The sequence below is a fragment of the Malurus melanocephalus genome, unplaced genomic scaffold (genome assembly GCF_030028575.1).
Source record: "Malurus melanocephalus ecotype Western Australia unplaced genomic scaffold, MMel_1.1 scaffold_17, whole genome shotgun sequence".
NCBI classification, from domain to species: Eukaryota; Metazoa; Chordata; class Aves; order Passeriformes; family Maluridae; genus Malurus; species Malurus melanocephalus.
In genome coordinates, this window is record NW_026623249.1 from 2716842 (window position 1) to 2743517 (window position 26676).

Consider the following 26676-nt stretch of genomic DNA (forward strand, 5'->3'; position numbering starts at 1 on the left):
GTTCTAATTAGTAATCTTTATWTTTAACTGTAATAAAAGAACAGGTTTAAAATACTCTGTCCAAAAAGTAGAAAATGCTAAATAAAAACATAAACATTATCAAGTCCAGATAAAAATGCTTAAAAATGTATTTTTAAAATTACTTTTTCCTCTACAGTACATAAAAATCCATCAAGTTATTGAGCTGTTGTTCCTCCCACAGCCTTTTCCATATATGTATGTCAATTTTATAACTGAGTTTATTCCAATTCTGTTCCATTTCACACTGTTAAATTCTACCACTTAGACACTGTCTTTGAAATACATTAAGAAAGACTATATTCACTCTTATCTGAAACAATAGGTTTGATTTTCACAAAACATAGGAAGAGGATTCTAAGAACAATTCACAATCTTATTGCTTAAATCTTTGTGTGGTGAAAGTTGAACTGAAAAACAAAGATCCTAAATTAACCAAATTCAGTTAAACTGAGCTGTACAAAGTTCTTCCCAGTGTTCTCCCAGAAATATCKTAAACAGTTCCCAAAAGCTACAAATGCAGCCAGGTAGTCGTCGACCTTGCACAAATCTTCACACCAACTACCCAGCTGGTTTTTAAGTGTACATTTACATCAGTTTTTTACCTATTCTTTGGCATCCCCAATCCCTCCAGCAGTTATTGCAAATGTGGCTTCATTTTCAGGCATCTCGGGGCTAGGAGAAAAACAAACAAGAAACTTGTGGGTTTCTCCCTGTTAAATGCAATTGTGAAATAGTCTCCAAAATGTTCTGTGTGTCAGCAACCTGGAACACATCAGTGCCTTTATACCTTCGTGCAACTGAAGAATGTGATCAATATCATCAAGATCAGAAAATGTGAAATTATTGTGTCAGGAAAACTTAGAAATTTAGCATGCCCAGAATTTTCTTGCCATTTTTCTTACCAGTCCTACCAAAGTATCTGATTGTCTTCATAATGAGATGAGTACCTAGTAGGATTTATGATGAAAGATTATGTAACTTAATGTATGCGATATGCAAGAAAACTTTAATTAAAGTTGTTTAATCTGTTAATTAGTTTGCCCTTTCAGATTTTCTCCCAATATACCATCCAGTTCAATACCTTGAACTTTGTCAWCTTAGCGTTGCTCGTAACATGGGTTCCCCTCCTGCAAGGGAAAGGTGATTTACCTGTCATATATCTTTGCAATACGCAGCTCCCCTCTCCCTTTCCTCAGACTGATCCTGGTAGTCGAAGCATGAGCAAGGATGTGGCCCCCAATGGGTTTTTTTGGGTCTGCCTGAAAGCTGAATTAGCAAGAAAATTGTGGTGATTCATTGTGCAAATTCTAGAGGTTAATACTGTGATTAACTGTCAGGCTGAGACCTATTCAACTCAGTAACGAATAATCAATAGGGAAATACATTAAAAACCCGACTTTAACACACTTGCCTCAAGATAAGATGTTCAAATATTCAGTGCTGGCATCATTTTTCTGTCATTAAATTCAAGAGGCTCAAGAAATACATACCTTAAACATCACATACAAACTGTTTCAAAGGAAAATGTGGTGYTTTTCCAATACTGCTTATAGCCTGTTTTCTTCATTTAAGTCACAGTGAATCACACCACCATACCAGGCAGCAAATAAGAATAAAAAAGCTCATTCCAAAAACTGAGAGACTTACAGGTGTCATTACTTATGACTCCTAATACCAAAGGGAACAATCTGAGCTTTCATTTCAGTGCCTCTTGCTCTATACAATCTMCGTTCTCATCTCTATAAAATATATAATACATACAGGAAACTTTTTTAAAGAGAGAGAAAAAGTATCTTACGTCATAGTTGCTCCGGGGTCAGCAGTCATCTGGTTGGTCACAAACACRGCCACATTATATTCTGCAAGAGAAAATAATGCAAAGGTAAACTACATCCAATTAGAATTCCAAAATATTATGTCATCCATGGTAAAAGCAAGGCTTCTAATGAAGCACTTCAAACTTCAAATCAATGAGAAGCAAATACTCTTTATGACTGATGGCTGCAGTTAATCAGGAGACAACCTAGATTTGGTCCTGTGAGGCTACAGCTGTAAGATGCAAAAAACGAGCTCTTTTCAGAATTACAGTGAAGAAATCTTTCTCAGTTCCCATCGTCTCTGTTGGCTCCCTGCCCTCAGCCCCCTCTACTCCCCTTTCTCTGCCTTTTTTTTTACTGCACAAGAAAAGCATTTACTCATTCCTATTCAACATTTCTAAGACATTCCAAAGGGAAGGAACTCTATTCATCCTGTCATCATCCCTCAAAGCATTRCAAAGTATTGAGAAAGTGGCAAGAGGCATGGCTTTTTTGCTTCTCTGTGTCTTCATCCTTTTTTTTCTATTCTTTATCTTTCTTTTGTTTTACACTGTTGAAATTTGGGGAATATAATTACTCTTGCAGAACATTTGTCCAGTTTTACAACCTATTCTCTCATTTAGGACTTTTTTTCTAAAAAAAACTCTAAATGTTGAAAATTACAGAAGTTTTCTCCATTTGTCATTTAGAAATAATACATTATCAGTTTRATCTTTTTGAGAACTGACAGAGATATAAAGTGAGGAAAGATTCCTGGCCCAGTGCCTGATTGATAATATACTTGGACTACATTTGGTTGTGCTACCAACAGCTACAGGTAGTGACTCCAGTCCGTGTTTTCCAAATCTTACAATGTTTCCCTTACCTTCTGATATTTTTTGCAGCCTTGACAACATTTGAGCTAGTTTCTGTTGTCGTTCAGCCAACTCTCCACGACCACTGAAATCCACACGGAAAAGTGCCATTATGGAGTCAATGATCTGCATTGTAATCATGCTAGATAAGTAAATATAGTGAAAGAAAATAGGAAAACTTATTCTGAAAACAGTAAGCATACAGAAAAAACAGTCTTGTACCAATAACTTGAAGATACCAGCTTCTTCATGGAATTTGGCTGCTACATAGTCAAGCAATTCCATCTGATGTTCACCTGTTGGGAAGAAGAAAAGCAAGAAAAATTAGGACCAGAAAGAACTCTGAAGGAACAAAAGCATGAATTTTAAAAGTACATTTTAAATGTCGGCACTGTTTGTATTTTCACTGCCAGCTGTTTTAAATCCAGTGCCTGTGCTTTGGCAGGTTTCAGTTTTCTCTTGCCCATTTCATAAAACTTCTTTGTGAAAATCTTCACAACACTCTGTATGAGGACAACTTTTTGTGCTGAACTGGAAAAAATACAAACATTTTAATGATGAATTAAAYGATACACAGAAATTGTTTTAATAATATTATTTATGTTCACATTGCACTCTCAAGGAAGTCCCATTTCAAACTTCCCTGAAGTTTTAAAGCAGTGTCTAGTGACAGAGTGTGTTGGAGCTGCTAATAAACTGAGAACGCTAATAAACTGAGAACTGCTAATAAGCTGAGAACTTTTAAGATTGGTACCTTAGAGGAAAAAACATAGATACCATGCCAGTTGCAATAATGCTCTTACTGGTATATGCACGTGCATACAGCACATTGTCAAGTACTGCCTCGTGGTCAACATTGAAGCGATCAGCAATGTCACGCAGGCGGTCTGGTCGGCTGGCATTAGTCAGAGTTAAGGATTTCTCTTTGTCAGAGCAAACCATGCTCTGAAAATAATAAAACTCCATTCTAAAATAGGACTGGGGGGGGGGGGGGAAGAATATTTATTTTAATCCTAGAGAAGACTGGCTTTTTGTCTTCAGGCTGTCCCACGTACCCTAAAGATAGTTTAGGGCTCACAATAATAATTGTTTTGTGTTTAGGGTTTGAGGCGGGGGGTTGACATATGGATATCTGTGCTCTAGGAATTGAGCTGTGAGCAAAACCTGTTTATACACAGTCTACTGCAAATCTGAAGTGTTAAAAATAGTGTTTAGTACTTAGATAAATTTATCTTGAATAGAAAAGCTGCTATAACATGTAGGAGGCCTACTAGATCTCAAAAAAAACAAAAACCCCAAACCCAACCAGCCAAACAAACAAACAAAAAAAAAACCCAGTAAAAATAAAATCCAATTTTTAACTCTTGTTTTGCCAGGTTGGATTACATCAAATGACAGAAGAAAAAATCACTTCCTTGTGGGCCATTACACACTGTGCTCTCCAGGATTTCTGCGCCAGTCATAATGTTTTACATGTATGAAGGTACCAGGAGCCTCCTACTTCCTTATAACAAAAAAAACCCAGTTCATCACACCTGTAGCTTTAAACAGTCAAAAAGATACAAAGTGTTTTCGGTATCAATGAAGATAATCTTTCCACCTGTGTAGCCATTTGGCCCTGGGAGCTGAGCTGTGACTGCAGAGAATCACAGAAGACCAAAATGAAAAAGCAGGAAAAATATTTCCTTACTCCATCCTATTAGTATTTCTTAAATAAAATACAACTGTTTATCCATATCACAGAGAGATCAGTTTTAATCAATGTGAAAATCAGACTATCTTGTCTTACTGCCATGTTGAGAATAAACTCAAGTCGCTTTTCTCTATTGCAGATCAGATGAGATTTAATTAATGGTGTCAAAACTGTTTTACTCAGTACCATCACTAAATCTGTGTCTTTTAAGGATATTATTAGCAAGTTCTTACACACAAAGCATCCTCTCAATCCTCTGCAAATTAATTCTATTGGCTTAGTACAGGGTTTTTCCAGCTGTAACATATGATCAAAATTTCTTTGCAAATGAATTTTTCCTGATATGCAAATAGTTGCTGATTGAGGGTTTAGTCTCTTTGGAGTGAATAAGCTAAAATACTCAATCCAGTTGTAACCATTCATGCAAAAGGGTAGGGCTCTGCTGACCATTAAACTGCACTAACCAGAAAGGCCTTATTTTTCCAGAGCATGCCACATTTCACTTTACAATATACGGTTCATTAAGAGAATTTGCCTATCCAGTGTAATTCCAGCATCATTAATAATTATATAAGTTATTGCTTACTACTATTTATACATCAAGAGATATCTCTGGGAAATCAGAGTCCTKCTGTATTTGGCACTGCCCAAATAGGGTGACTGCCAAAGTCTTTGTTTATCTGACAGCCAGTAGTACCCTTTCAGTGCCCTTTCAGAATGTCATATTCAGCAAAACCTCTTGAAATCCGGACAAAGAGTTGCTGAGAAAAAAAATTGCCTCTGTCCTTTTCTGAGTAATTCCCCCATCTACGTGTGACCTGTATTTGTGCTCTGCTTTTCCAAGTGGTGTGTTTCACTGGTTTCTCTAAGACAGCCTATTATCTTCACTCTCCTTGTAGCAAAACTTAAATGGATGTGAGCAGTATTAAAAAGTAATAATTTATGAGTTCTCTACTCAAACACAATTAATGGAGATAAAAGTCACCAAAGTCTGTTTCACTGTATTTCTATAAATAAAAACTTCTGACTTGTCTCTATGTGTTTAATTCTGATATAGTTGTAAACAATGGATTGACTAAGAAACATCACTCTCTTTTAAGGTATCACACCTACCACAAAGAGTGTGAGATAGCTGGGTTTTGCCTGTCCGGAACTCTGTTAAATAAYGAAAAGGAAAAAGGAAAATCAGGGCTTCTTTTTTCAAGTTTGACAGATTCAGGAATTACTGCAGTTAGAAACATTCTTACTTACAAAGTTCACCTCTATCTCTACCGTTTTTAATAATTTAACCKCAATTTATAAATCATATGCTGTGCAGGAGAAATATGTTACATGAAAAGCAGAATCTGAAATGCTTTAATTTGATCATGCTTGACTGCTAAAGTCATTTATGCTCTTGTTTGTAGAAGTTAAAACCACACAGCACCTGTGGGCAAGTGATAACTGGGGGGTGGGGTGGGGAAGAAATGTTTGATTCCATTAATTGATTCCATTTGATTCCATTCCTAGTCTCATTTTCAGTAAAATTATCAAGGAGAAGCTTACAAGTTTATTAATCTCTATTAAATCACATTAGTCTCCAGTTTMTCTTTTCTAAAGGGAACAATATGTGTTTTATGAGCTCCTATTGTTCAAGGGTCAAGCAACAACTAATCAGATGTCCCATAACAGTAGCTTAATTGTAATTCCAAAATCTTACATAAAATTCAGTGTACCCCAAGTGTGCATAACTACAATACTTTCTGGAGCAATTTTGTTACTGGAAAGGAACACATTGCATCAGGGAGAACTTTGGCATGTTAGTAATACACTTAATAATATGTTGTACTGAATCAGCATACCCAGTAATGATTACTCAGCTCAAACTTAGCCTGTAAAAAATGAGGAGGAACAATGGGAAAACACTAACAGAAGTGGATTATTTCTTCTTGCACTCATGTAGGTGCTCATCTTTGTAACTACAATGTGGTAAATTTGATAGAAGTAATTCAAGTTGAATTAAAATCAAAATTAAGTTGCAATTTTTTGTTCAGTAATACTCATAATGTGGTTCTCTCACCTCCAAAGGCCTCAGTGATTGCCATGCTCTCAATCCCACCACCCAGAAGTTTACTGCAGAAAGGGAGAGGATTATGATATAGTTAAACCCACAAAATCACAAGAGAAAGTAAAAGAGAGACATTTTACTACTTTAAGGAAAGTAATTTCTGCCCTGAAGCCCCTCACTTGATGCATTATGTGCAGGGCACTAAACAATCATTTATTCACAAAGAATTAACTCTGTCTTTACTTCCCTTTTTGTGTGCAAGAGAAAGATCTAAAGAAATTGTTACTGGAAAGAAAGAGGAGAGAAAACAAGATTTGAAAAGATAACATTCCATATGAATATATCAAGGGAAGTCTTGAAGACTTGCAATTTTGACCTGAAACCTGCAGATTATTTTGATAGGTGAAAAAATGACACAGCCAAGATTTCTGGGTACCAACTATTTATTTACAGTGATTGTACAAAGTCCATTCTCCCTCAGGAAAGGAGCTGGGTTTGATGCTTAATGATGCAGGCATCCTTTAATCCCACACTAACTCCAGAAGCAAGGGGACCTACATGTGAGTGTTTATTCCCTTATATTTCTGTATCTCATTAAAGATAATAAAGATCACTGTTAGGAACATTTGGATAAGGATGTAAGAGAYAAGCTTACTCAAATTCCTGGCTGCCAGTGGAAATATGAAATACCATCTTCCGTTTTTCACTGTACTCAAAGGCAGTGAGGAAGCCTGGTTCCTAGGGAAGACCAAAGAGAATGTAAGAGGTTTATTTTAGCTTTAACCTGAAGTTGAAAGTTCAATATCCCACATAAATATCTTCTTTTCTCCCTAGCCTCATTCACACATGTTGGGTATGGAGTAGTGGAGTATAAAGTATTATCTCTTAAGGTAACAGGCAGAGTAATTTTCAAAGTTATTTTAATGATGCAGTGGGAAATCTGCTAAGAGAAATGTTGCACACCATTTTAGACAGGCCAGAATAAGTTCAAACTCTCATGAAAGTGACTGGCTTACAACAAGCTTGTTTGCTGCTTCYTTAATCTTGTCCACTTTGGCCTCTGAGAGCCCTTTCACATTGCACAGCGCCCGTCTTGTGGTCATCTGGATTCCTTTGATCGTGCAAATCCCAACTGCCTTCAGCTTTTTAATATCTGCTACATTCTGCAAATAAATTTCATTTCTGTGAGTACTCAGGATGGTTAACAACTAGAAGGGTGAAGTAAACCTTTGAAACATGTTTTAAGTTTACATTTATATGTACATGGTTTCACCAAGTAAGAAACAGGTTTACAGTAAACTCTTCATTGTGTAGTTTGTGACATGAACAAGAAAATTTTGAGTAACATTGGTGTGAGGGATCATGATGCAGAGAGCAGCTCCTGGTGGGTTTGAGAGAAAGGTGTCTGGGCATTTACTTCTCCCCATTCAGTGTCAGTTTTTCTAGATCAAAGCTGGCAGTAAAGAAACAGTACTGATCATTTCAGATRGCCCAACCTAGGACACCCTGTAACAGTCTGTCCTCGGTCCCTTAGCACAGATAATCAGTAAATCACATAATCTGATGGCAAATAGTTGGGAGCTGATTCATGAGGATCATTGCAAGCTGAATCTAGCTGCTGTGCTGTTTCTGCATGCTCACAGTATGCCCAGTTCAAAACACATGCATCCTGCAGATCTGACTGACACTTTGGACTGCAGTGAGCTACTAGTTCTTCATAAACTGGGAATAGCACGACTTCAGACAGCACCCTACTGACATATTTTGCCTTCCCTCACCTATTTTATGATTCTGACATCACTGGAAATTTAAAAGCAAGAACAGATTATTCACAAGAAAACATACTAAGTGAAAGGTGTGGGATATTACATCAATTTAAAATTTCCAGCCAAGGTTTTTCTTTGGAAAAAACTATGAACTGGACGTATCATCTCTTTATCTAGAGTGTGTGGGTGCATGAAGCATAAATAGGGAGGGGGGTTGTGTGAGAAATTAGTCATGTTTATTTGTAAGCTTATTTCTCATCTTGTGATATGTGTGTGACACTCAAAGGAGGCTGAGGGGTAATGCCACCTTAAACCTTACCAAACACTTTTGATCACCAAACCACAGTCTCACTTGTACTAATCTGAGTCTCTTTGTGGCCACAGTGGCAGATCCAGTAAAGATTTTTCTCTCTACTTCTTGGAAAAAATTCTAAACCCACAAAAATTTTATCTTCAGTAAATAAATGTAACAGATATGGGTCATCATATGTTCCAACAAAGCTTTTAAACTGTCACAGCTGAGAACAAAAGCTTCCCCTGAGGTTTGGGAATAACCACATTGAAAAAAGAAAAAAATAATGGAACAYAGCAGAAAACACTTATTAACCCAGAAGAACAGCCTAAGTCATTATTCTTAGTTTTCAATCTCTTTCATACATTTGTATCATTCTGTGAATGCCATGCCTGATTTCATACTGACTGGGTAGTACAGCTCCCTTCCAGTTCAGGTCAGCCCCTTTGATCAACTTGTTAATTTTTTAATACAATAACTAGTGTATTTTTTCTATGTTGTCCCATAGTTAGAGTTCCCAACCGTGYGATTCTTCTTCAGAACAATCTTTAAAACTGCCAATGAACTGCCAATTAAAAAAATWGTCAACAATTGCACTGTTGACATGATCAGCCCAGTAAGTATAGTGCTGACTAATGATGACTCATTGTGTCATGTCCTCCCCATCTGTATCTGTCTATAGTCATCTTTATTAGAGTTAAATCTCATATTACTTCAGGCAAACCCAACTTTTTATTTTGTTTTTATAACTCTGAATATAATAGGATTCCAAAYCATGAGCTATGCTCCTAGAAAAACATATAATAATAGTAATTCAAGTAAATAGGCGACGTTTATGTGATAATGATGGCAACAATGATAGGAATTCACATTTGAGGAAGGAAACTAACCACTTATTTCTCTAGCTACTAATATTTTCCTCACTCCTACTCTACCCCCTGCACCAGCATCCTGAAAATAGTATAGCAACAATTGTCACAGTGTAATTTCACAGGCACCAAAAATGCAGGAGTAATTACAAAGATTGGCAGRAACAGGAAATAATCTATCACACAGTTTTCAAATAAATTAGCAAGCAGTTGGTTTTTCAAGAGTGTTAGGTGCTAAATACTTTAAGTATCTTGACACYTTATTTAGGAATCTGATGTGAATGAGATTTTCTAAAAATTATCACCAAAGGCAAAATTTGTCTTCACTGACTGAGTTAGAACTTACTGCAAGGAGGCATTTCAGTTATTTGCATGTAAGTGTATACAATTTTGGGAATAACCTCATAGTAGCTTTTCAAGGACACTTCTGTATGGTTAAGTGATCTTTAATACTTACAATTCCATGCTTCTGCAGCAGGTCAATATCCTGAAAAAAGGATTCCTAAACAAAATAGCAAAAATAAAAAAGTTGACTTTTCTTGTTATTACATCTATCTCACCAAGTGACCATTTCAGATGTGTAAACATTTACTGATTTTTCACAAATAATACATAACTTGTTGGACAGCTGAAATAAGCAAAGCCATAGTGAGCCAAGAAGGCCTACACATTTCTTATCATCTTCTCCATGAAGTGTATCTTCCCAGGCAATTAATTCTCTGCTGTGATAATAAAACTTGTGTTATGATCATCATAATCTGGAGCTTTTCTGCCATAGTTTCTTAGTCTCTTCATGCTGATGACCATTCTTTGGAGGCAGAAAATTAACCTACAGACCTCTTGCATTTAATATAGAAGTGTAAAATGTAATGAAATCCTGATAATCCCATTAAAAACTGCATAGCTTTTGAAAGGTTAATGAAAATTACTTGAAGAGCCAGGCTGTACAGGGACTAAGGGAATGAGATTTTCTTGGTAGTAGACTGGAACAAAATTTTAAATGCATTCAACTCCCTGATGGTTTTTGCAGACCTCCTGTCCCTCCACAGATTTCATAATAGTATAAAAATACCTTCAAGTAACATTTTCTGCACATCGTTTTCAATCACTCATACATTTACCTCATCATCCTGGTATCCCGGCTCTTCTTGGACTACTTGATCCTCCATGGCCTTCATGGTGAAAGAGCATGCAATAACGTATTGATCGCTGCTGGGAAATGCAAACAAAGACAGTCTTGGGGAGGCAATAATGAGTAAATGTCTGTGAAAGGACTTTTAAGAAGTCCTTAAACTACATAAACCTGTCAGTATCACATCATATACAGATTTAAATTTGGATTCTGCTTCCAACTCTTCATTATCTGACCTACTAGATCAAAAGGGAAAATCTATGGCTTTACACTCAGATGAACCAGTTTGGCGAGAAAGGGCTTCACAAGTATTAGGAAAAGAGATCTTATTCCCTTGTGAGAATCTCAAGTCAGAGATAGTTTTGGAGGTGGGAACACTTAAAATGAATTATCACAAATGGAATTTATTGTGTTAAGAATGCTAAAGGCAGTCTGTATTTTTATAACAAAAGTCAGCATGGTTGCAGACAGAATGGAAAATGGAAAGGCAGTGCAACAGCTCAGCTTCCCCATCTTTATGTGACAGAAAACGCACAAARCAGTACTGAGAAGGCTACAACTTCTTAGTGGTATCTCTTGAGAGCAGACTAATAAAGTTGTATTTGTTTTGAAGTTCTTGCTGAGGTTCAAAATGACCGATAAATGCTGCAGGTACTGCCTTTAGGGAGTATGCTTGCATGAAGAGAACAAAAGAACAGTAATAAAGATCTGAGGCATTTATAATGCAATAATAAATGCTTTATACAGAGAGCTCGTTTCATATTTTTCATGGTTAACCTGCCATGTCTGTACTTCACCACAAYTTAATTGCCCTCTCTATGTGACTTCCTGTAAGCAAGACCTAGAATGGGAATAGGCACTTAGTGATAGCATCATTAAATAACCAAGTGTAACCTCCTTAAATTTTATGAATGCAAGAATAGTGAATACAAAGCAGTTCCTTAGAAATACGATCTTATAACCAAACTACTGTATCATTTTTGTGTTTTTGTAAATGGGTTAAGGTGCTTTTGTCTTAATTGTCAGCTTACCTTTGCTGTTGTAGCTATGGATGGTCAAAAGTTTTGTATCAAAATGTGTACTTATATTTACTTGCTCATCCTTGTTATCAAAATCCAGAAACTATAAGATGGGCTATATCTAACAGAGGTTGGGATAATTTAGGCAAAATATCTGCAAGAAGTCTTTTTTCAGCTTCTAAATGGATACTAATTTGCTTGCAAGAATCTTATGTACATAGAAGCTGGTAAAGTGAGRAACAAAATACCAGAATTTTAGAATTATCTTACTCTATTTGTATTTCATGGAAATATTCTTATAAAATCAGTTGTTTCTGATTGTGTCAGGATACATTTTATTTCTGTTTCAGAACCCTGTCAATTATGGACTGACAAATCATGCCTTCACATAATTACAGCAAAATAATAATTTAAAAATACTTTGGGGGATTTGAAAAATTGCAAATACTGAAAGAAGAAAAACAAGTAATGTAAAACTATACTACAATCTCCTTCATCAAAAATGTCCTCACAAAAAGAATCCTGCATTTCAACCACCACTGAGCAGGTCATGGGATTGTTCTCCTACTCCCCATCCTCAGGCAATTGGCATCTCAMAGCAGAAAAACAAGGCAGAACCACACCTGTGCCTTCCTGCAAGGTAGAAGGGAAAATGTAGAAAGTATACCTCACCCCACTAAAAGCTTTAGGTACAAACAAAATCCTCCTGCTCAGTGGAAGGTTCTCCTGCTGCTGGTGTGCTGGTGCACCTGAATGACTGGAGTCACCACTGCCTGCAGTGAAGCAGATAAAAGGGTGAAAGGCTGAGACAACAGAGCAAATCCAACCATCTTGAAACACCAACCATCTTGTGCCACGTCAAGTACCCAAGGGTAGGCGAACAAGACCTGGATGCCCCACTCCTGCCAGCCTCCGGGTGCGACAAGGGACCCAGTCCCAACAACTCCCCTTGGGTTTGGGCTGGCAGAAACAGCAGAGCTCGGCTCCCTGGGCCGGGGGCGATCTGACCCGCCCCAGGGGACTCCACGGCGGGATCTCACATCTGTTAACTCAGAGGAAAATAAGTGATTAGTCGTCATCAACACACGGATTTATTTGGCTTTTCCTTGCCAGCTGCCTTCTCATGAGATGCACATTTCTGTTTTCAAASGGAACCGCTTTATTTCCCTCCCCCGCGGAGCACGGTAATTCCCCATCAAAATTAGAATAGGAATTAAATCACCAGCTCATGCCCGGGCAGCTCCGGGGGAGCGGGTGGATGCAATAACCGGCGTGAAGACTCCAAGCTCGCCAGGGCCGCCTGTTCCCCCGTCCTGAGGGCAAGGACAGCCCCTCCCGCTTCCCGCCGGCCGGGAGGGGCGGGGCCGTGGGGGGGCGCCATGAGGGGCGGGGGCGCCATGAGGGGCGGGGGCGCCATGAGGGGCGGGGGCGCCATGAGGGGCGGGGGCGGGGTCCAGGCAAGGCCGGGCACTGCCCCTTCCCTCACCCCCGCCCTGCGCTGAAATACACCTTAATTACCGTCTTCAATCACTTCATCAGCCGTGATTTATAAGCTACTGTATTCGCACTCTGCAAGAATATCCCATTGCCCTTACTCTACAGCTGGAAAAGCAAGCCTTAGTTAAAACCACCTTGGTTTGGAAGGCATTTAGTTCAACGCAGTTTTGCCTTTTGTTTTCCCAAGGTGCCACTCACGCATCGTCCTCAACAAGGCACACACGGCGTTTTTGGATTGGATGGCCAAAACCTGTCAGAGAGCTGGAAGAGAAGTGACTTGCCTGGAATCACAGGACAAGAAAATGAGGCTGAGTCATACACATGACTTAATCTGCCATTTTAAAAGGATGGAAAAGGTGCTTTCTAGGATATGAGCACTTCTACGAGACATCTGCAGTCTTCTTGGAGACAGTATTTGCAAAGCAATCGCCCGTTTTAGCTCACCTCTGGTAGCACAGTTGGTAYGGGACTGCATGTCAAGGAGACATCACATCTCCAGCGAGCAGGAGTTCCTGGCTGCCCCTTGTGTGGGCTTGAAATGGCAGAAGGGATGGGAGCAGTATCTCAGCCTGTTTCTAGGGGCTTGTGAAAAATTCCCCACCCTCTGCCTGTGGGAGGTTAAGGGCACCTTTTCCAAGCCATTTCTTAGCCAAGTCAGGAAACCAAGCAACAAAACCCACAGCCCCATGCCATCATCAGMAGTGCTTGCAGGGTCACCATTCAAAATATCAAGCGATTCATATAAGTACCAAAAATTTAATCCTGGCTTTGCCAATACAGGGGAAGCGCCTGGTACTGCTTTTGAAAACTGCATTTTTCTGTAAGAGCTATTCCAGAAGAGCAGTTAGGCAGACAGCCCTTTAAAGGCGAATTCCTTCACCAAGTTTGCTTTTATTCCAGAACAGAATGCACGTGCAGACCCTTCTGGTGGTATTGAGTAGCTCTGCAGCAGATAATACCTCTCTCAGTAAACAACCTTCCCTTCATTATTCTTTTAGTTGGTAAAACGCTTCTCAGAAAGGTCAATGAATGTGCAGAATCTGAAGATCATTTCCCACTCCAAAGTGCTACTTTGGACAATAAATTACATTCTGCAACTTCAAAACGTTGTGTGATCATTAATTGCTCATTAGGCTTCCACTGGTGTTGCACAATAACCCCGCAGAGCCCATCTCATTACACATTTGCCCACACTGGCCCATCTCTCAGTCTGCTCCTTGCCTTTTACAGGTTCTGGTGCCAGCCAGCACATCTCCAGCTGTGAGTGAGGTGCTGGAATGAGACACACTACTGCGATACACAATTCCTCTCACTTGAGATCTTGCACCAGTTTGGACAAGAAAAGAACCAAGTCAAATTATTACCATAAAATATTAAGTATCCAGGTGATTCTTTTCATCCTCACAAACTTCATCCATGGTGGCAATAGGGAAATCATGAGGGGTTTTGTTGTTGTTGGGCTTTTGTTTTCCATCTCTTTGGTCAGAACTTAGAAAAACTACAAAAGCTCTGTTCATACAATGGGTCTCAGGGTAGGACTGACAAAATATCAGATCAGCCAAGCTTCATTCATTCAGACTGGAGTAACAGGAGAGCGCTATTGTTAAAATGGAGTTACTGGAAGGAATAGAGATGGTACTGGGAGACTGAGTTGTGCCTCTATCGCAGTCTTGAGATCCTTAGGCAAGGCCTTGACAAAAGTACTCAAAACTGCAGTATTGGGAGTGATCCTGCATTAAAAATGACACAGATTTTGCTACCTCTAATTTATTTTGAGTTAATCACTAAGCTTATATTATAGGATTAGATMTCTCTCTTCTGTCTATCAAGATGTCCTATCCAGACCATGGTTCAGCATTGCAGCTATGGAGGAAATGATGTATTAGAGGGCGGTGCCTATTGCTATTAAAGAAGTGCCTGGCCAAGTCAGGAAGACAACAAATTCTATGTGACTGGAAAATAAGATAATAGTAATATCAAAATACCAACTAGAGAATTCAGAAATAGGTATTTTTTCTAAATGAAAAATAAATAATCTGCATGCCAACAATACAAACACAGTAAGTGACAGCAGCCCAAGCACCACAAGATTCGCTATTTTAATAGGTGATTGTGAAATTAGCAATTTTTTATATATATAATTAAGAATGACATAAAATTTTGAAAGAAGGAAACTGGAAAAAAAAGGCAACTTTCAAGCTTTGCAAAATTTAAGCAGTTAGATCACATGTGACATACCGATGCATATCTCCATAAATCCTCTGTCAAAAAGACAAGGAGATAAGAAAAACTGTCCATTTTAAGAATGCACAAGGAACTTTTTATTTAAGATAAAAAACCAAACTGGTAACAGAGAAAAATAGGACTGAAAGGGACATCAAGAGATTATCTAGCTCAAAGCAGAATCAGATGTTCATTTGCCTGGGGAGGCTGTGTATTTTCTTTTATCTTTTGAGAAAAAAACAATTTCAGTGCTTGCCTATCCTTGCCATTACCCTTCTTGTCTACCCTTCACTATGCCATGCAATTTTATCTGTAAAAAATATGCAATATTTGAGCYAACTTCTACTTTAAAAAGTTCAGATAACTGAGACTCTAATGCTTGCATACTTTTTCCTACCCCAAAAGAGAAAAAAAAGACAGCAATAGGCAGTTCTAAACAGCTCTAAAAAATGCCCAAACATGATGGGCACACATGATATTGTGTACAGCTTGTTCTTATCTGCTCATGAYCTTTGGGGCTAAAACTGTAACCATGCAGCCCTGGAACACGGTATTGCCACTCTCAGTAAATTGCCATAAGCTGTGTACTGAATGTGCAAGGCTTTAGGACTGAGACTTGTTAGCTTTGCTTTTCTTGAACTTCTCTTGACCCTTCTGCATCTTTTCCATGGTTAGCTGTGACAGAAGTTTCCACAATTAATTTAACCAGGTCTATGGCTAATTCATTTTACTTCTGTTTATCTGTGTGTGGTAGAGCCATCATTTTTTATAAATAACAGGAACAAACAGTTATTCTGTGTAGAAAAGGAGATTTATAATTAGCACAGTCCAGTGCAGAGAAATGCAGTCCTGGTACAAYAGCAGAAGCCTTGAGAAGTGGGGGCACAAGATTTGCTGAGGAATAGAAGGATGTAAATATTACAGGCGAGGCAGAAGCTTGGCCTGTATAAAGAATTGCTATGAGCAACTCACCAGTGATCAGCCAAAGAAATGCTGACCTGGAGCCAGATTTAGGGGTAACAAAGAGAACAAAAAACAAAACAAAACAAAACAAAACAAAACCACTCATAATAGGCACTACATACCGTAAGATCAGATGTAGCATGGTGCTGCTGGGATGTAGGTGCAGCAGTGTTGGAGGCCTGCCAGGATCACCTTGGCATGCCTTTTCTAGCCCCAGTCTTCTGGAGCTGTAGGCTCTTTGACTCTCTTAATTCCAACCCTAATCTGAACCCTAAACGTAACCACTACCCCTAACTGCTACCCTAACCACTACCATAACCACTACCCTTAACCCCTTTGAGCACATTTCTAACCTATGCTAATAGATGTTTTTAAAACTGTATCTTTTTAAAGCAGCTTTTTAAATTTTAACATTTTTTCCTGCTAGAGTGACTGGTGTTGTGATCTTTTACAGCTTGTCAGCCTCTACACAAAAAAAACTGAATCTCTATTTTAATCGCTATTGAAAAAAATGAAATGCAGTTGGTGAAATATATTACTCTGAATCATGAAATGTATACTTTGGGAAGTGCAGGTCTTTTTTTATACTGTGAGAGCTTTCTAAACAGCTGTTGCAAATTCCAAAATAACTGCTCTTGACTAACTCCACGTACATAGATTTTTGTTCTGGAATAAGTGCACCTTGTTCTACTTCAGCTTAATATTAACTTTGTGATAAACAGAAGTAACAGACTAATTATGAAATAAGACTGCCCACATATGTAGCTAAGTGGGAGTAGTAATTGCAGTTGCATATATCTTTCTTCATTTGAATTACCTCCCAGATCAGATAAAAGCAGGATAAAGAAAGCAGTAATAAAATTTATTTGATGTGAAACTGTTATCAGTCTTCAAATTTGGTGACAATGCCTCTGACAAGCTTATATTTGAATCACAGCTCAGTCACAGACCTGTTTAAAGTCCATGGGTGAATATCTTCATTTCACTAAGTAAACCAGAAGAATTGACTAAACAACCCTCTTCTCACAGATTAAATGGGAAGCCATTCCCCAACAGAATTAAGTACATCACATGGCCAGTCCCTGGCACCAGGGGCCTGATCAGAGTACAGAGCTTGGCCAGGCTACCGCACTGCCCTAACTAATGCCCCATGTTCCAGCTCTCACAGTGAGCCTGAGCTTAGCTTTAACCCAGCAAGGCATTATGATTTGCATTTCTCCTATTCGTATTCCCTCTGGTGCTTCTCTGAACAGCAAAAAAGGAAAGATGGAAGCAGGCAGCTGGGAGATGGGCGGGGGAAGGGGACAACAGGGAAAGACTGCCTCAGCACAGTGTTGGATCAGTTTTGCCATTTGGTGGACTGTCACCATTCCTGTAGACAGAGGGACTTCTCTGGGACTGAATGCAAATATAGGGGGTAGAATTTGTCTGGCAGCAGCTGAACACATTTGTGCATGATAAAAAAATGAGAGAGAAGCAACAAAGATTTGTTGCAGGAAGCTGAGTCAGAAAACTTGATTTAACTGGAAAAACTCATGAGAAATGGAGTTAAAACAAGAAAATGTCTCATGGATGCATCTGCTATGCTGCAGAACACAGGACTCTGTGTGTGTATTCTTCAAGCCAAAAAGATTCTGACTCCTAATGCAAACAAAGTTAAAAGTACTGCAAATACTGTCTTAACTGTTATGGCCAGAAGAGTCACTGCTTTAACTTATTCACATACTAGCACTGAAAACAAATCTGAAAAATGCATGAAGCAAAGCAACTTTATGCACCAAACATAGGACAGCAGCGTTTTCAGCATTACAGCTGAAAAAAAGCATAATTCATTGAATGTTTTTTTCCCCTTTAATGCATTCCAACTCAAAGAAGCTGAGTGCTTCTGTTGTCAAGTAGGGTGAATAATGACTTTGAGTACACTGCTCTCTTGTACTCAGGACAACATTTTCATTGGCATGCTTCACAAAGAAGAATGTATTTAAAGTGCAGCTGATAGAAAATTTTAAATTTCTAGGTCACAGTAGTATTCATTGGTCAATAAAAAAAAAATGACGTATTACAGGAAAAACTGTTTTAACTTCACATTTGGAGGAAATTCTGCACTGGTGTTTGAGACATTTCCTCATTTAAAAAAACCCATCAAACTTTGAAGAACCTCTACATGAAAAACTAGTACATTTAACAGTCTTTCCACATTCCTTACCAGTTTGGAAAAGCTCACYCTCTCAGTTGGTATCAGCTTTTCTTTTAAACCAACCCTGCTGCAGAAGTGAACATGCTCTTCTTTTGGCCAGTTTTCTACTCTTGGCTTTGCCTGCTGCTTCCGCAACTGAGTTTGTAGGTAAACTGCAGATAAAAAGCCCAATCTTGCTCCATTAGCATTTCACATGTTTGCCAGGCTATTGGGCACAAGAGATCGTAAATAGTTTGTTTTTCAAACCCCAGAACTTGGATAGGCATTGAGTGTATTATCATACAGTTATTTTTATCTTAGAATAATGTTTAAAGGTCTCAGGAATTGTAATTGGCCTTAAAATACTGCTTCCTTGATTTTGCTACAATAGTGCCTTTTCAGTAACGGTCCAGCTAAYAATTTTCTTCAATCTTGAACCTTTTAACTTCAGAGATTCATTACCTGATTATTCTTTTCTAATCCATTGCTGTCTTTTCCTTGGATTACCGTGGCTTCTTTACCAGCCTTACTGGAAGTGGGACTCCTTAATAAACATTTCTCTGCCCATATCTGAAAAAAAGCTTTGAATCTCTCCTTCTCATGTTTTTGCTGAATTGATTATAAATTACATATTTGTGTTTCTGAAACTCTGCAGGTGCACAACTCCCACTCAATAACAACTCCCACTGGGGTTCAATATATCCCAGTACTTTCTACTTTCTTTCTTCCTATTTTTTCTGTTCTCCACTGTTGTTCTTACACCAGATTATTAAGGCAGCACTTTCTGTTTTAACAGTCAGGCAATCCAAGACAGAGGAATAGGTCAGAATTTCTGAGACCAGATTTCACGTGTGATCTCTCTTCTTAGGACCATGGGCATCAGACAAGAAGGAAATCACAAGACCCTCAAATATTTGATTTCAAAATTATATTTSATACTGAACTGCAGCCACGAGATGTTCCTAGCTGACCAGCCACTGTTCCCCACTCTCARCTACCACAGTACTGATGCAGCAAAAGCAAATTGGAGATAAGAAGCTGAAGAGAACAGCAACCATCTCTCATCTCGGGCATTGTAAGAAATGACTGAGTGGTCTTGGAGAACTTCTTCTAAAGTAAAAACAGATCAGCAGATCAGCTCAAGAACTTGAACTGTCTGGATGAATGACTTTTCTGGGTGTTGCTTCAGGAGGAATTCAAGTATATTTGACAGGATAAAGGACCTGCTTCCAAAGAAAGGAGTAAGGTCCTCTCACCCATTCTTCTCAGGAAAAYGAAAGAGTTTAAGTGGTGACGAAGGAGGGACCTTACTGGCTCAGGGGAAGAATCTGTGGGAAAAACTGACAAAAAAGCAACACAAAAATGTGCAAAACAATCCCACTTCCACACTGCCTTTACATAAGCAACAGCCCTTAAGATTTTTTTTTTATTGYAGGGCATATGTGGGTGCCAACAGATCAGCTATGTCAGCAGGAGAGAGAAAAATTAACTCAATCTATGACATCATGTCCTATCCTTCTCTAAACACTGCGTCACATGTCTAGGATATGGTACTATTTTTAGTCTTCTAGTTTCAAACATATGTTAAGACTGCTTCCAAATGCTTTCCTTTTTATCCTTTCCAAGCTTTGCATCTTGGGTATGGAGGTCTGAAATATTAAATATCAGCAGTCTGGCTTCCTTGTGCCTAGCACATGTCAGTGAATCCAAAACCTAAGGAAGCTATTTGCACTAATTAGGCACACAAAAGGACAACACACACACAAGCAGCTTTTATGGGTTCCAGCTGTCTGGGATTGACAAACACATGCACATCTGTGTATACATACCCTCTTGATTCACATATGGAGAGCACRTATTATAGCCTAGCAAAGGCCTTCACAACAACAAACCTGAAAATTCTTAGTAAAAGAAATTGCATTTAACCTGTCCTTCCCCATTATACAACTGGAAGAATCACTGGCTTAYATTTTACTTGTTTGGACTTAGAAGATTTGCTTGATTGATGAGGCTGGTACTTGCTAGAAGCTTGTCCGTGTCTCAACTCCTTCATGAGAAATGAAAGACAGAAAAAATGTCAGTGATTTATCATATTGCTAGGATTAAGGCCTTAATTCTCATGCATTCCCTTTAAAAAGTCTGTCCCATCGCCAAGTGAAACATTGCTGTCTCTAGGGGAAAATCCAGCAGCACTAGTGCTAGCAGCACCACATTGCAGTCATGGGAAAAGGAATAAAAGCATSCTCTCCTGTTGAAATGGCAGGAGAAAATTCAGGGTCATAGAAGGTAATCGTAGGCTTGGAAAATAGCTCTGACACCAGGGTAATGTCCTTAACTAGTAAAAAGCAACTGATGGAATTATTCCATAAAGCTCACAGCCAAGTCAGCTGTCTCCAACAGAAACGAGTTTGGAATATTTCTTCCCTCAAGATTTATTGACTCCACAAACTGCTTTAACAAAATTAACAAATCACAACACACTTATGTGTTTCAGTATGCCAATCTGGATAAAAAATAACATGAACATCACATGGCTACTGTATTTTTCTAAGACAGTTTTATAAGCAAACCAATCTCTCCCAAATTTCACTCCTTGCATAATTCCTCAGTGAAATATGTTTCCCCCATGCCATTCCACGGTGACAAAGCAGCACTGGTTAAAGGGCTTTTTCTAGCATTGTAATGRCAAGACCCTGCCTGTGGCAGGAGGAATGTGGCTGGCAGTATGGCAGTATCACTGTGATGATACTTAAACATAAGCAAAACCAGGGATTCCAAAAAGTAAAAAGTGACCTGGATCCCATCAGCATTGCTCTAATAGTGACCATTTAAAGAAAAAAATAAAGCAAACTCAATTCAGTTTGATCAAGAGAAGCCRAAGATTTTGCTTCCACTTGTTGACAGATGCGTGATAGCACAAACTTTCATTACAAAGATATGTAGAAAGCAGCAAGTTGAAAACTGAGTAAACTTGTGTTATGCTGAGAGAAGTCACCGGCAGCATGAGGAAATATTAAAGAAAATGTTTGGTATACCTAATTTCAGACTTTAGGGAGAAAAATTTGCTCTCCTGACAGCTTGTGTTCAAGGGCTCTAGATTTTAACAGAACAGACTTGTGACTGACCACCTATTTCTTCTCCTCACTTTACCTCCCCACCCTGATWCAATGTACAATACAGGAAAAATCATAAAGTGTATAACAACATAGGCATTGTTCTCAACTTAAGAGCAATATAATTCAGTTTATTTCCAAAGCATATGTAGAGAAATAAATGTTTGACCCTATAAACACTGACTTTGAATATCCTCACAGGCCTCTGTATCTGGTTCAGTATTCCCAGCCTCTGATTCAATGCAGCTTCTGTGCACAATTACCACTATCATTCCTTCCACTGTTCATGCTTTCTTCCATGTTACTTTGTCCAACTATCCTTTTCTTACTTTTTTTTTTCCTCCTCCCTTACTCTCTTTGCTGTCTGTGCTTAGACCCTTTCCCTTCTTTGTACGACAAAGAAGTATTTTTTCCTTTTCCCTAAAGCACTAAAAAGAAACCAGGACCGAAATTCCCATGGCTTTCTTTTGGCTTTTCTTTCTACATTTCAAAGTAATTTGCTACTCTCTACCCACTACAGTGGTCATGCTGTTGCATTACAGTTCATCATCCAGGTCATTCACATCTCAAGATATCAAACCAGGAATTAAATCAGGCTCATAATTAAACAGTAAAAGATTAAGTRGTGGGCATCTGCAGTTCCTTCTGACTGCAAAATAAATGCTTATTATGGAGCATTTTGGAGAGCTCAATACTTATCTASGTGACTAAACATCAAATTAGGACATTTGTTTTGATACTACAAACCCCATTCTTTCCTGGCAGATTATCTTTATTTGCAGCCCACAGCMCATTGGCTCACCTGTCTCGGTTTCGATTACAAGCTTTCCCGTGTTCTACAAAAGGCTTGACATCCTGACATGATCCCTGACAACACGTTATCACTGCCAGTTGTTTAATCTTGGAACTGAAGTAGCATATTGCTTCAACTGTACATGAATGAATGAATTGTGAAAACAGCCTGTCTGCTGACCCATGAAAACAATCTCCTTTTCTTTCAGACTGACAAGATTTAAACCTTCAGAGACTCAGATTTTCATTTGTTTTTGTTTCCAAAATGAATCAAATTACACAGATGTGTGAGCCGGGAACCAGTTTCTAAATATGACATGCCTTCCCTCCCATTAAAAAGATGAGATTCTTCACAATATTTAAGCAGTTGGTGTATAAGTCCAAGTTAAGTATCATTTCCCCTGTATGACATTCTTCCCTTACTTTTTTTCTGAAGGAAATGTCCACTGCATCTTGGATCTTGGCTGGTGAGTACAATATAAGCAGTGAGTATTGGCTGGGGAATGATGACCTGCAATAAACAAGAATTCCTCAACAGCAGAGGAAGTGCAAAAGGTGCTTGTGGGGCATGTGTTTGAATTTAGCATGATAGAACATCTGCYGAGGACTTCATGTCTTTCTAAATGGTTAAGGAACAACCCCTCTGTTATGTCATGTGACAAACTGATTTAAAAACTATTAGCTATGCTCTGACTTTTGGACATAATGGAGTGTCTGTCACAGGTGGTATCCCTTCATTAAATGGCCAAGTGATAGCCAGGAAAAGATCATGCCTTTGTCTTCTGGATGGATCTTAGTAACACAAGTAAAATGATAAGGTGTAGTAAAGCACAGGTTATATTTGTCGTTCCTCATGTGTGCCCTCTATCACCCAAGGAATATGCCTTCACCTACTTTGTCTCTGCCTTCTCCCTTTTAGTTACTTACTTATTCACAAACTCCTAATTTTCTTTCACTTTTCACAGCTGGCTTTTATCATCTCCTAAAAATTCTAAATATCTGCACTAACACTGTCTGATCATTCTGTTTTGCTGACCAGAACTTTAAAGAAATGGCAAAGGAAAAATTTTTTCATTTTTTACCAAATCACATACTTCTTCCCTACTAGCTTTTTAAAGATGCAGTTGTTACTTTGGCTGAAATGTAGACTTTGCTATTCAAAAGAACAATGTGTACATGATCTCTTAACTAAAAAGTATGTAGAGTTGTCATTTTTTTCCCTTAAACCCTATTTTTTTTCTCTTCACTGCTGAGTCAAGCCCTGTATATCYCCTTCTTTGCTTGTTTCCCACGACCATGTGTCGGGACTGATGAGTCCAAGACACAGCTTTGTGATGCAATTTCAGAATGGATGATAAGYGAGAATAATTTTGCTTCTGTCAGGACCTGCAGCTCCTGAAAGCAATAAGGTTGCAAACTGAGTTACCCATTATCTTTCAAATTCAGTTCCTGCCCTCCTTCCCTGAATTCACACGTACATACTACATACTTATATTTGTTTACTTGGGCCTCTCTTACATGTACTAATGTGGAAAACATGTATCCTCTGCTCTAAGAAGCAAAAAAAGTATAAATGAAGCTATGATGTATGCAAAATTCCCAAGCCTCTGAGGAGGTTTTCCAGTTGTTACTCATTGTTTTGGCCACATTGTTCACTTGAAAGAGTTYACACAAATATGCAGGCAGTTGAGACTTTCACATGCTCTGGAAGGAATCCATTGCTTCCTGAGAGTTTGCCACAAGGCTGTCCTTGATGACCGAAGATCAAAGGTTCAGAGAACATGTGCAGCCCATATAGCAGTGAAAGCTTGTGTTAAGCTCTGTTTCACTCTGTTCCTATTACCTGGTTGTTCTGTGCTTACTTCCATGCCTTTCATTCTTTTCTTTGTCTCTTGCTTTCATGGTCATCTGTTTCCATGGCTCACTTAAGAGGTCCTTTCCAGGAAATTACGAAATATTAAGCCTCCAGTTTGTAGGTCACTGATAAGCCAATGCAGGGAAAGGGAATGCCAGGGAAAGGGTCTCAAGCATCTCTTGGTATGGGTTGGTGTTTTGTGCTCTGTCATTAACACTTCACCCCTGGCAGCTGCTGGAGACAACATRTTCAGCCTTTGGATTGTGCTGCTGTGCTGCTTATAAGGGAGAGCAAACAGGGTCTGCATTCCAAAGCCTCTTCTAAGCTGATTTTGTCTCAGGCCTCAGATGAATATCAACTGTGCTTTGCATGTACAAACAAGTGCACTTGTATACTCATGAACTGTATCATGAGATACTGTGAAGCTTAGTGTGTATAGCATGCTATGAAGATGGGAGAGAAGTGCTAAGTGTTCTTTCTTCTTCCATGTTCTTTCACCATTCCTTCTATACTTTCACTTAGGCTCACTGTATGGTGTCAAATGTGTCCAGCAGCAGTTAAGCAGGATCTTCACTGGTTCAAGAGGAAAAACAAACTCTGAAAATATAAACTTTGAATTTGCATTAAATAGCCAAGCAAACTGAGTCTCAATGGATGGCACTCTCTCTGCATAAACTTAAAATGTAAACTAAGTCTTGGATTCTAAACTTAGGAACTGTGTTTTCATTYTGCTTCCCATCCCTAGATTCCTTCAAGATGACAAGCAGTTCAGAGAAGACTGGTAAGAATGCAGGATAAAAATATATCCACAAATATGTGTGGCCAGCAAGTGGATGTGTCACCGATCAGGCTTTCATTAGAAGTATTCCTTGCTCTTAAGGAAACKTTCCTTGTCTGACCATCCAAAAAGCACTGTGTCAGTCACACTGGCACTGGAGCCCTTTCTCACTCGGTGGTTCCAGTGACCCAGCAAGTGCTTCACTTGACTCCCTACACACCCCACACTCAGTCAGACCTCAGCTTTCCTTACTGGCTCTATCTGGAGTTTCTCTAAGCAGAGTCTCAGAYGTCTGTATCCTTAAAATAATTTAATCTCAGTGCAACAAAAAAAMCCAAAACATCTCAAGCTGGGTGCCTCTGAGGGATCCCAAAGAAAGCTCTGGGATTTCATACTCACGCAGTCTGTGCTTGTGAAAGTCCTGGCTCTTCCAGCTGAGTCCTTGGCTCCTRCTGTGTGTCTGTCTGGTCACCTGGCTGTATCACAGGTCCTGTACCCTCTTGTACAAAGGGCTGGTATCAGTTCCTGGCCTGTAGCCTGGGGCTCTCACCACCCAAAGCTCAACCTGGAACTGACACTGCAGCTGCACACTGAGCTRCCTGCCCTGAATGTGTTCTTCAACACTCTTCAGCTTGTTACTATAACTGATAAGTTTATCTGTTTGGGTTTGTTGGATTTTTTGTTTGTTTGGTTTTTTTTTTAGGATGCCTGCAATGATTAATCAATAGATGCCTGCACAGTACTCTGAAAATCCCTGTTTATAGGACAAATATTAATTTCCGATTGCTCTTGTGCAGATGAGTTTCTCCACCTCTCTTCCCTCTCCTTTTGTTTCCTTTGCCTAGCTATAAGCACTGGAATGAGGGCCTCCTGGTGGTGGAATTTGTGACAGTCAAGCGGGAGGAAAGCATGTCTTTACAAAGMAGTGAAACGGCTGTTCTTTCATCTCTTGAGTTAGCTATGATGAAATAAAGAAACAGAGGGAGAAAATGAAGTGYCTGCTTTGTCAATAAAATATAGGTGAAGTATTTAATATCCAGGATTTTAGAAGAATGGACATCATCAACTGCACAGCACTGAGGCAACAGGAATTACCTCACTGCTGAAAAATTTAATTGGGCAGGGAATTAAATTCAATATGCCAAAATAGTTTTCTTTCATAGGTTTTAAACTCAGTCTCATTTAGTCCACCAGGCAATGTAGCAAGTTTAAAGCAACAATAACTAAAATGACTATTCTTCTGATGTCAAAGTAAGTAGAGTAAGTCTACTGAATTCACCAGTCAGTGGGGTTTCCCTGTAATTATTGATATAACAGAGAACAATAATAATCCCGAAGCATATATGAAAAAAGGCAAGAGAAACACTGTGGAGTTAAAAGCAGCTCTGAGAACATCTAAGCTATAGATTCTCTATCACTTGTGAACCAAAAAAGCTGAAGAAGATGCTCCAAATTAGGCTACCAAGAACAGTTTGGRTCTATTCCAAAATTTCCACACTGCCATGTGGTACAACCCTACAGCCCGACAGCCCTGTCAATCTCTCAGCCTTCCACCAGTGTTCCCAAAGATGTCTCCTGGGATCACAGGCAGCTTCCTAACACAGTGAYTGTAACATACAGGCTCTTCACCATCTAATGGGCCTTGGTAGTTCCTAAGCGATCTCTGTAGGTATTGTCCTTGGAGAAAGAGTATGTGTGTGTGTGTACTAGGTGTTCTTTTCCCCACAGAGTGACAGGCACAGAAGGATGCACAGTWCTACACCATACTG

The 26676-nt window shown here is 39.0% G+C and overlaps 1 protein-coding gene across 7 annotated transcripts; it reads right to left on the reverse strand.

The window, feature by feature from the left end:
* Window positions 1-23: 23 nt before the first annotated feature.
* Window positions 24-25470, reverse strand: DMC1 (DNA meiotic recombinase 1). Of its 7 annotated transcripts, none has more exons than XM_057388416.1 (16): window positions 22698-25470; window positions 18400-20416; window positions 12183-12283; window positions 10481-10571; window positions 9817-9861; window positions 7449-7595; window positions 7088-7170; window positions 6445-6497; window positions 5499-5540; window positions 4256-4328; window positions 3496-3587; window positions 2915-2988; window positions 2704-2818; window positions 1820-1880; window positions 1171-1287; window positions 24-693 (listed from the first exon to the last, which is right to left on the reverse strand). In XM_057388416.1, the coding sequence occupies exons 4-16, from the start codon at window positions 10535-10537 to the stop codon at window positions 624-626; spliced, it is 1029 nt and encodes a 342-aa protein (XP_057244399.1). In that variant the 5' UTR covers window positions 10538-10571; window positions 12183-12283; window positions 18400-20416; window positions 22698-25470; the 3' UTR covers window positions 24-623. The 7 variants fall into 7 exon arrangements, with proteins under 7 accessions (XP_057244399.1, XP_057244378.1, XP_057244391.1 ...); XM_057388395.1 differs by having other exon boundaries at window positions 10481-10568; window positions 25307-25469; XM_057388408.1 differs by having other exon boundaries at window positions 10481-10568; window positions 18418-20416; window positions 22698-25469.
* Window positions 25471-26676: the final 1206 nt, after the last annotated feature.